The 11460-nt window shown below is 40.9% G+C and overlaps 1 protein-coding gene across 1 annotated transcript; it reads right to left on the bottom strand.

Annotated features, from left to right (window-relative positions):
• On the bottom strand, positions 1-7622 carry tlr3 (toll-like receptor 3). The gene is made up of 6 exons (XM_037765158.1): positions 7419-7622; positions 5784-5909; positions 4159-4626; positions 2394-2588; positions 390-2239; positions 1-232 (listed from the first exon to the last, which is right to left on the bottom strand). Exons 2-6 carry the CDS (start codon positions 5814-5816, stop codon positions 1-3), a joined length of 2778 nt encoding a protein of 925 aa, XP_037621086.1. The 5' UTR covers positions 5817-5909; positions 7419-7622.
• Between the last annotated feature and the right edge of the window lie 3838 nt (positions 7623-11460).

Genomic DNA, 11460 nt, shown 5'->3' with positions numbered 1-11460 from the left:
TCAATCCTGCAATCGATTCGTCATGCCGAGTGCTATGAGGAGCTTCTGGTGAAAGGCCGGCACCCTCTCGTTATGGACGGGCCAGTCCAGGACGCAGCCTGGTCGCAGCATGCCCCTGCGGAGGTAGAGTGAGCGAGATAACTTGTAGTCGTGAACGTCCTGCAGGAAGACCAGAACCACAGAGTCCCTGCTGGCTTCGATGACCTGGTGAAGTGCTTGATAGGCTTTAAATCTGGATAAAGAAAGAGATAAGGGTAGGAGGGCAGAGAGACAACTGTGAGAAGTCATTTCATCACAAATATAAAGTGTACTACAAATAACCAATTATCATTAACTAATTAACCTTATGTAGAATAATGTTTAAATCAAGCTGTGTATGTTTGATTTACCGTCTACACCAGGGATCTTTGAGAAGAGTTTCAGTGACGACAAACAAGATTTTTCTGGACTTCCTCATGTTTTCCACGATGGATTCAAGCTGGAACATGCCAGGGCCAAAATCTCGATCCTCCAAACAGAACCTGCAGTTGTCATTCTCTAAGGGCACCAACCTTCTCTCCACCCAGCCGGCGTCCTTCTCTGCATGTATGACGTAAGCGTCATACTCAAATTCCCTGCCCTCTTCAGCGCTGGCGTCGCTGAATCCTAACGTGCGCTTGATCAGTATGTTCCAATAAAACTGGATCCTCCAGCCTTGGAACCGCACTAGAAAGGCACTTACCATCAGCATGATGACGGCAGTGCTGCTCAGTATGTAAAGGGCCTGAAACGGGGCCTTATCTTGGCAAGAGAGGGTGTCAAAATCCATGACGGAGCGTTTAAAGTAGGCTAGCGGAGTGTTGCACAAATACTGGTCCCTGAGGTCTGGTACACTGGTCGTATTTGTGTCATTCAACCATGTCACGAACCACAGTATGCTCTCACACGTGCAGTCGAACGGGTTTTTTTCCATGATGAGCAGGCTGAGGTTTCTCATGGGAGTTTTGAACACTTCGGGCCTCACACTTGTGATCATATTCTTCTGTAAATGTAAAACCCGCAGCGAGTTCAGATCATCAAAAATTGAGTCCTTAAGACTATTGAGGAGGTTGTAGGCCAGGCTTAGTTCACGGAGGTCATTCAACCCTCTCAGAGCCTTTGCTGGGATCTCATCCAGCCCGTTGCTATCCAACTGTAAGGTTTTCAAACTCTGTGTGTCTTTGAGGAACAACACCGGCCCGCCTAGGTTGGCACTCTTCCACAGACGGGCCAAGTTATTGTGTTGCAGCTTCAGCACCTTCAGGTTCACAAGCCCCTCCAACATATCCTCTGGGATGTTAGCGAGGTTGTTGTTGCTGATATCCAGGAGGGTGAGGTTGGGCAGGGGTCTGAATGGAGACGGATCCAGTTTCACAGCTTCGCCTCTGAGACTCTTTCCCAAAGTCAGGACCCTTAGATTGGGCACATTGACAAAGGACGCGGAGCTTAGATTGAACTTCTGGTGGTTGTTGGACATGTGAAGCTCTTCCATTTGGTCCAGCCCTTCGAACTCTTTGCCAGTGAGAGTGTGCATGATAAAGTTGAAATCTAGATAAAGAGTGGTGAGGTTTCTCAAAACGGAGAAGCATCGAGGATTGATCTGTGCTATCGCTGCTCCGGTTAGATTTAGCATTCTGAGAGGCGATCCCGCGAGGGAGACTAACGTCTTGTTGGTGATGTTTCTGAGTGAAACGTAACTACTCCAGCTCATGTCCAGTTCTTTAAGGCTTGTCAAGCCTGTAAATGTGTGCTCTTTGATTTCATGAATTGAAGTTCTCTGTAATATCAAACTCTCCAGGGCACTTAGTGGTTGGAAGGAGAAATCATCGATGATCGGGGTGCTTTTTCCTTTTACGAGAGCTTTCGTCATTTGGAGCCTTTTCAAACTTTTGAGCCCCTGAAATGTGTCTTTGGTCAGGTGCTTCATTGTGTTGTCGGTCAAAATTAGAGTTTGAAGTCTGGACAGCCACCGAAATGAGCCTCCTTCAATTTTACCCATGCTATTATGGGACAGATCCAGAAAGGTTAGATTTGTTTTCTGCAGCCCCCTAAAGGTTGTGTTTGTGAGTGTGATCAGCTTCATCTCACGAAGAAACAGGCAATCAATGGCCGTCCCTGACAGCTCTGAGCAGAGTTTAGAAATAGCCAGTGTGCCCATATTGCCTTTATCCATGATTAAAGTGTGCAGGCCTGAGATTGGGTTAAAGCAACCGGGCTCCATCTGCAACAAAATATAACAAAGAGATCTCACAGTGAGACAAAAAAGGGAAACAAAACAGACAAGTGAAAGCAAGGTGCCACAAACACTACTTTCTAACACTTGTTCCGATTTTGACAACACCATTTCATTTCCTATTTCTGGGTAAGTTTCTTACCGTTTTTAGAGACACAGATGACATGTTGAGGACTTGTAGGAAGGACGAATTGTTAAGAAAAGAAAAGTCATCTTTCTTCAGAGTGGTGAAGTCATTGGATGCCAGAATGAGGCTCACGAGGCTGGGCAGCTGGGGCTGAGAGCCGAGCTTGGCTGACTTCAGTTTGTTTGTGGAAACGTCAAGAACTTTAAGGCTCTGTGAATGATGAAAGGAGAATAAAAACAGAATGAAGTGTTATTTAATGCAATGCATGAGAGGCATATCAAACTAGTGTGGGGAAATTGTCTAATTTCTGTCATGATGACTATTATTGCACCCTAGTTCTTAAGGCTTTTAATCAGTTTCTCTCCAGATATACTGATCCATACAACGGCGTATTAAGGTCATTGTACGTTTAAAATTGTAGGGGAGGGGGATAATATTCTGAGAAAACAAATCTGAATATCCTAGATTAAAGTCTTAAATTTACGAGAAAAAAACTTGGATATTCTCTGAGATTAAAGTGGAAAATTTACGAGAAAGAAAATCACAAATTTGCGAGATTATAAAGTCATACATTTATGAGAAAAAAACTCTGGAGTGCAAAACTGTGGTAACGCCTGCCACTGTCTGAATTTCGTTGCTCCTAAAGTAGTGTTATTAAGGTAAGGATGGCTTCTGAGTGAGGTGAAGTTCCTGAAAGATACGTATACAATAGGGCTGTCAAAATGAACGTGATAACACAAATTTGTTTAAATGCCACTAATTTCTTAAACGCATTAACGTAACTTGCGATTTCTGATGTTGTAGTGGGCTCAGTTTTAAAACTAGAGTGAAGATCATCTATCATGTCAAACTGGAAAACCTAAAGAATCCATTGGTACCAACCATACTAGCTGTCACACTAGCTTGCCGCAAAGGAGACTAAATAACGCTCCAAACTTATGCTACATTTTGGCAAGGAAAAACTTTCCTGGCCATTTTCAAAGAGGTCCCTTGACCTCTGACCTCAAGATATGTGAATGTAAATGGGTTCTATGGGTACCCACGAGTCTCCCCTTTACAGACATGCCCACTTTATGATAATCACATGCAGTTTGGGGCAAGTCATAGTCAAGTCAGCACACTGACACACCGACAGCTGTTGTTGCCTGTTGGGCTTGAGTTTGCCATGTAATGATTTGAGCATATTTTTTTATGCTAAATGCAGTACCTGTGAGGGTTTCTGGACAATATCTGTCATTGTTTTGTGTTGTTAATTGATTTCCAGTTATAAAAATACTTACATTTGCATAAAGCAAGCATATTTGTCCACTCCCATGTTGATAAGAGTATTAAATACTTGACAAATCTCCCTTTAAGGTACATTTTGAACAGATAAAAAATGTGATTAATTTGCGATCAATTACGATTAACTATGGACAATCATGTGATTAATCGCGACTAAATATTTTAATAGATTGACAGCCCTAATATACACATTTTCTTTTGTGTGTGTTTTTTCTGTGTTTTTTTATTAACATAAGTACAAATATTGTAGAAGTTACAGGAAAGTATCTTTGACTAAACAAAGGCGTGTCTTTTATTTCAGCACAATTAACACTAAAAACCAACTGTTGAGAAGAATCTCTGAGAATATCCAAGTTTTTTTCAAGTAAATTTAGGACTACAATATCGGAAATTTGAAACCCTTCCCTGGCTTCGTAATTATTATTTTTTTAGCTACAATGGTCCTAATATGCCGTCGTAGATCCAGCTCATCAGTGTAACAGTGTGACATCTGTACCTGCAGTGCAAAGAAGGGCTCTCCTTGTAGCTTTAGCTTATTATTAGCCATAATCAACCGTGTCAGATTGGTGCAATGGCTCAGGTCTTCCTCCTTCAGCACATACACTTGATTGTGTTCCACGTTCAGCGTCCGCAGCAGCGGCAGTGTCGGGCACCACCCCGGGTCCAGCTTGGTGATACTGTTGTGACTGACATCGAGGTGTAGGAGGTCTGGGTATAGGGTTAGTGACACAGGGGGAATCCCCCTCAATCTGTTGTGAGACATATCCAGGCTGGTGATGTTCCTGGGAAGGTTTGGAGGGACCGCGCTGAGGCTGAGGTGGCTGCAGTCAGCTCTGCCGTCTTGCACGCTGCAGGAGGTCTTCTTCTGGGCGGCCACGCAGTTGTGCGGTACCGTCATAAAAAAACATATGATGATCACCGCCGGGAGGAGAAGGGAACGTGGGGAACGCATCGTTTCAAAAACCTTTAAAAAAGAGAGATAGATTAAAATCTGCATAATCCTTAAACACATATTAAAGGAGTGGTGTGTAGGATTTGGCGCCACCTAGCGGTGAGGTTGCAGATCGCAACCAACTGAAACTTTTCCTGTGTGCCAAGCGTGTAGGAGAACTACGGTGGCTGACGCGAAAATGTGAAAATGGTAATATAAATATGTAATACAGTATATAGATTTACTGAATTGTTATTTATTATTAAAATAATAAATCGTACACCAGCAACTCGGTTTAAAATCTTTAAAATTAATAGAAACCTGTTAAAACCTCAACAACCCTTTTTAATGTAAAAATTGGTCAAAACTCCAACATTGTCACTGATACCCGATCCAGTTATTTGAGTCAGTATCCGCCCGATGTCCGATGCGGCATCGGTGCTTCCGTAACACTGATATATTATTATCTTATAAAGTTAATGTGGAAAATATGTTAGCAAACAGTTACCTGTTTACACAGCCCAAAGACACAGAGTAACATTAGGAAATATAAGGATTTGTGCTTCTGACAACTCCTCTTTTTTTTGCTCTGTTTTGGTCTCAACCAACTCCTAAGACAAACATCTGGCTCTGTAGCTGCTAAATGCTCCACTATGTGCATCAGCTAGTTGCTTGCTTTATCTGTCTGCTGTTTGGTGCTGAGCAGTTAGCAAACAGTTGGGTTTATCAGAGCTTTAATGCTAAAAAAAAAAAAAATGCCTGTCGCTACTGAGAGTGAATCAAAACAGGAAAGCTGTGGGCTGCAAAAAAAAAAAAAACAATGAGCTAAAAGTTGCTAAAACGCTTCAGAGAGGTGAGGGGAACCAAGTCAAGTCGGGTGATAAGTCTCAAGCAACATAATTCACATCATTCAATCATCTATTAATATAAAAATATTGATTTGTGCTGCATTAATATAGTACAGATGTGTCATCAATGTCATCAATTCTGTTCTATTTCCAGCCTAATATTCATTTTAAAAAGCTGTCTACAGAAATATCTCTATTTCAAAGGCATATTAGGTTATTACTACTATCACAGCATACTAATATGAGTATTACCAGGATTGTATGCTAAGAATAGCACTGGTGTCACCTTCTTGACACTAAATCTGGCTAATATTTTGGATATAAAAGCTGCAGAGCTCTTACCAGATTTTGCCCTTTGCATATCATCTGTTGCATTAAAGACTAGGAACCAAAGACATCCCCTTCCAGCACCTCCGGAGCGCAGACAGGATCTCTCAGTGGGAGCTTCTGCAGCACCAAAAGTACTCACTGTAGTCAAAGAGCAAGAAAACACGGAAATGAGGAAGTGGTACTCCGGTTTCACTTCTATTGTCTAGATCCATTGGAGAGTTTAACTCTTTCATGCAGGAGGAAACAGAAATAGTGAAGTCTAGGAATGAAATTCATACTCTCACTTCCTACAAACCAGACTGGAACCAGTGAAGTTAATATTATTAAATATGTTCAGTGTGTAACAGGGTGTAAACAGGACATAGGTAGGCTACCTGAAAGGAAACACATGGGCTGTATACAGTAATGTGTGTTAAATAAGGGCAAGTTGTTTCCAATCGCCTATAAAATGCTAAATATCGTTTGATAACTAAATACAGATTACTCTTACAGAGTTAGACATGAATTCATTTCACATGTGTGGTGATTTCGATAGAAAAAAAACTGTTGATGCAAAACTCAACACTGTGTGGAATAAATACCGTAAATGTAAGAGTAGACGTGCAAGACATGTAATGTGGTGCTGCAATTGTGCTGTAAATAGTGTTATTTAAGTTATTTTAGTTTAAAACAACATGAATTTACCTGTCTTAATACTGTGTATGTCTATGCTGTCTTATAGGAGTTTTTAGGCACCTGTATGTAGGCTTATCTTCTGAAAACAGAGCATGACTATGCATATTCTGCACTTAACTTATTTTAGTGTCTGACTCATGGTCATCTGCTGTAATGTCACCCTGTCTAGAAGACAGGTTGGCCCAGTCTTGCTCTGAATACTCCAATCCACTCAATCAAACATTATATTTTATACAACATATTATTCTTGGACAGAATTCAAATAGCATAAATGAGTCTGCCTATAAATTGTACAAAATAGTTGGCTTTGTATCTGCAATTACACATTATTTGTATAACCTTATTCAGGATCGGGCAGCAGGTGTCATTATGGTACCACTTTATTTGTGTAGTCCAAAGTTCAACTAGAACGTGACACTGACACACTTATGATAGGAAGCTGAATATGAGCATTGAACCATCCAAATAAAGTGTGACCAATAAATGCATGTTTATTCTGATCTAAGAACAGCTGCTGCCCTAAACAATATAGCTTAAATAACAAACCCTAGCAAGTGGAAGTGAGAGATTCTCTCACCTGTGGTATGTGGTTCCCTAAAATAGACTCTACAACGGTAAAGATGCAGAAGTTAAAGAATCCCACAGAAGGAGTTTTTAATATCCAGGTTAGCAGAATCAAACAGTAAACTACTGCACTTTAATTTAGAGTTTAATTTAGTAAACCTTGAAAGAATATAAGTCAAAAGCACAAGTGTTATTTTTCCTGTTGTGCATGTTATGTTTACAATTACAGATGGGTTATATTTCAGCATTCCTGAGGCAGAAACACTGCATTTAAAATTCACAACACATTGCAAAATAAAGTTATTAGTAACTTTATCAATTAATAATAACGCAGAAACCCTTATACACCAAGGGTAGGTTTGCTGCGCATGAATACTTTCTATCATAGACACAGTCGCATGCACAAACCTTGCAGCTGCCCGGCACCAGCACAGTCTCAAAGGCACGTTAAAAGTTCCTGAGCAGGAGTGGGTGTTATCCATTCACTCACTCCTCTGGGCCAAAGTCGAGAAAACAGAAATCTTTCTTGTCTTAAGGATGTTTAATTCTTCATAGTTTTATAACCTTACATAACTGTAGATGCTCTCATCCAGAACACAGGAGAAGTGAAACTTAAGGGAGAAAAAAAACAACTGGGTTACCCTGTAATAACCACCAGAGGGCAGTAAAATACTGTTATTGAGCTACTCAACATCCCAGCAATAGTCACTTTGTTTCATATATAAGAGCCTTTGTTACAAAAAGACACAACAGATTAACTCAAATTAATACTGTGCACATACTGTAACCTATGATATGATATGATATGATATGATATGATATGTTGTTGCTCACCTTCAACAAGTTTCCCTGCCCTTGTTTCTCTTTTGTTAGCGTGATTACATAATTTTTTTAGGAATTAAGTTTGGTTATTTGGCATCATATGTAACTTTTTGGGGATTTTTACTTGCCACAGGTTCACCCCAGTCTGAGCCCTAAAGAACACAAGTCAACTGTAAGTGACACAATGCGTATTCAATGTTTTTCAGGTCGATTAAGACAAAAAAAATATGCTTTTATATGATGGCAGCAGATAGTAAAGACGTGACAGGAAACAAGAGGACGAACTCCTTTGTTTTGCATGTCACCCTCTGGTGTAATATATATATATATATATATTACACCATATATATATACTATATATTCCATTTCTACCAGTAGAGCCCCCTACATGCTACACACTGCTCCTTTAAATGAAATGCATTGAAACTAATTCATTGAACAGTATATATCACAACAAATCTAGGCAGCAAGTAAGTGCATTACTGAGACAGTCCAAACACCAATAAATCTAAAGATAACCACATGGCCAAACCCATTTAGAAAGGTCAGCAGTAATGTAAAAACAGAAATGACCTGCTGGTGCTAAATGAGTCATAAATTGGAAAGGTTGATTCACCAACACCACTACTGGAAGGAAAAGCAATTGACGTCTTGTAATTGATGGGTAAGTGATGTGTCATTTCATCTTTTAAAGTCAGTCTTTTCAGTTTCAGTGAATTTCACTTCAAACGGAAATACTTATTTTTTTCATAATTGCTTTAATATCCTGTTGACAGTTCACTCACTGAGCATGTCTTTCAGTGGAATATCCTAAGTGTTATTTAAAATCGTTATACCAACAGCCACTTTGAATCACAGCGTGTTAATTAGCTTGACATCAGCTGTCACGCAACAGAGCACATGTCCCATCATTCCCAAGTCAGCACTGACACGGTTCAAAGCCACACTGTGTCAAAGTGCTGCTGAAATTAAGTATTTATTTCACTGACATCTATGAGGAACTTTAATTAGAAGTCTGTCTATATTTCTAGTGTTTTAATCACTTTGATCCCGTGGACTTTCATGTAGCGCCATCAGCATGTAAGGGCGCAACTTCTGGTTGCAAAAAGAAGTCTGATTGTATAGAAGTCTATGAGAAAATTACCCTACTTCTCACTTGATTTATGACCTCAATAAACATTGTAAACATGAGTTTATGGTCTCAATCGCTAGTTTCAAGTCTTCTTCAATACAGCATGATGCTCATTTAGTAAATTATGGTCCCATGAGAGAGTCAAATAGACCATAAAGCAGGGTATGCTTTAGGGCGTGGCTACCTTGTGATTGACAGGTCGCTACCACGGCGTTGTCCAGTCTGGGAGTTGTCAGTGTTTTTGTCATACAACTTTAACCCTTTCACAGTGTGTTTTCAGTTAATGAAAGTTAACTGAAACGTTTTGGTCACCTAAAAATGTCTTATTCAGTATTCGGTTTTGTACTTAGCTCCACCCTCTCGTGTCACTTCTGTTTGCAAAAAAACAAGATAGTGACGGCCGAAATGCCGTACTTGAGGCTTCAAAACCGTAGTCCACAAACCAATGGGTGACGTCACGATGACCACGTCCACTTCTTATGTACAGTCCATGTGCTGGATACTAAAATATACAATATCTGCGATTGTTTTCTGGATGTACTTTGGTGTCATAGAACTTCCTGCACCAATAATATCTCTTAATATGTTGCTATCTAAACAAAAGTGATTAACAACTTTTGTTAAATGTCTTAACTCCCCTTTTGATGTAGCATGTAAGCTTATTTCCCCGTTTTCACCTGCACAGTCTCTTTGCTAATAGATTATTGATTATGTGGAGATTTATGGAGGGAGGACACTGAGACCTGTGACCTTTCATCACAGCAACAGTCTCTCTTTGGTAACTGATCGATACTGTGGAAGAGGACAATCATGTTGTAGATCTGTGTTGGTGATTCTACAATGTGCAAAGCAGGAACCGTTACCTTGCCCTGAGAAAAGACCTTTGCAATAAACTCTTATCCCTCATCCACCATAGTCACACGGACACACCTTTCTATCCCCTCTCTTTTCCTCTTGATCCTTTCCTCAAATAAATAGAACAGGTCCGTCCTGGGACAGACCTCAGGCCACCTGATTGGTTTAGCCCCGTGTTAAACCGAGGCAGATTACAGGGCTTTGTGCCAATGGCTGGATTGCATGAAGACCTGTAAAAAGTGGAGAGATATAGCACTGTGGTGGTGGTCAACTTAGTAATGTGACAGTTAAAAAAGAGAGATAACATTCAGGAGATTGCTGTAGGAAACTCAGCTATGAATTAAACAGAGAGCAAAAAAGGCCGTGATGAGAACCAGAGCAAATGACGCAGCTTTGTTCTGCTCTAAAACTGGCAATATCATGAAGTGCACTGTCAACAGCTCAGGAGGGGAAGGAGGCAAACACAGGCTTGAAAGCTGACAGGAATTGGATGCACATCAGATTCTATCAGGAGAAACACAACATGGCACTGGAATTAGGGATTAAAGGTGAGGAGTAACTCCTCTGCTGTACTGGGACTGAGTGACGGGCATTGCTGTACATGTTTCACTTAAAGTAGCCCTAGACTGGCTAGTGCGTGTCATGCCCACGTGTGATTGAACGCACTCATGCAAGAGGGATAACTGTGGGGAGGGCAGCGGCTCCATCAATGGGAGTGTGTGTGCCACATTCTTCATCTTACCGGCTCGGGTAAATCTCCTCTCCCTCATTTGCACACTGAATCTCTGGAGTGTTGGAATGCCTCGAAACCAAAGGTGAGTTCTTGGCTCTTCACTGCTATACATGGTGGATGTTATTATGTAATCCTGTATATTAACTCAGACAGTAACGTCCTTATCAACGTGTTCAGATCCTCGCATACTGATATATATACTCTCACTTTGTGTTGCCTGTGAGTTTATCTGTGTGTTTAACAAATAAACCTTATGAAGTAGCTAATGGAGTTAATTGCAGTCTCACAGCAGTGCATTGTGATTGTCTGACGTATAATGGGCATCTGCAGCTCAAGTGAGAGAAACAAAACTAGAGCAAGGAATCCTAAAAAAGCAGGAGAGCTGTGGTGATTGAAGTCTGTTAGATTGACTTTGCACTGATATTTTAAGAAGACGGGGGATAAATGCCCTGTTTCGTCTTCATCTGGTGAAGACGAAACAGGGAGAATAGGGTGAGATGAAGAGATTTTAGATGGGGAGCAGGGAAAGAGCAATGATGTACATACAAGGAGCGGTGCACCTAGTAGCAGCAGCAGTGTTGTCGTATGTTCTATCTGCCCTCTGCAGAAAAAAAAAGACACTGCAGCATATCTCCCCCTCCCCAGTTTGCTGACCAATGATGTTTGGAGGTCAGACACCCAGCTCTGCTACTGGTGTCAGCCACTGACACACAGCTTGTTCAAGAACACGGGCGGTTATTACACCTCAGAGGAAGGGAGGGGCAAATGATTAAAAGGCAATACAGAACAGAACAGGACATGGATGTACTCTTAGATTGTGTCCCACACACGTTACATGGATGACTCCACTATGTGTCACACTGCACATAAAAAGCCAGCTGTGTTTGTCTCAGGGGAATGAGCATTCA

Source organism: Sebastes umbrosus, chromosome 3 (genome assembly GCF_015220745.1).
Source record: "Sebastes umbrosus isolate fSebUmb1 chromosome 3, fSebUmb1.pri, whole genome shotgun sequence".
Classification (NCBI taxonomy): domain Eukaryota; kingdom Metazoa; phylum Chordata; class Actinopteri; order Perciformes; family Sebastidae; genus Sebastes; species Sebastes umbrosus.
Note: the sequence above shows the minus strand (reverse complement) of the source record. Positions and strands in the feature narration are given on the sequence as shown.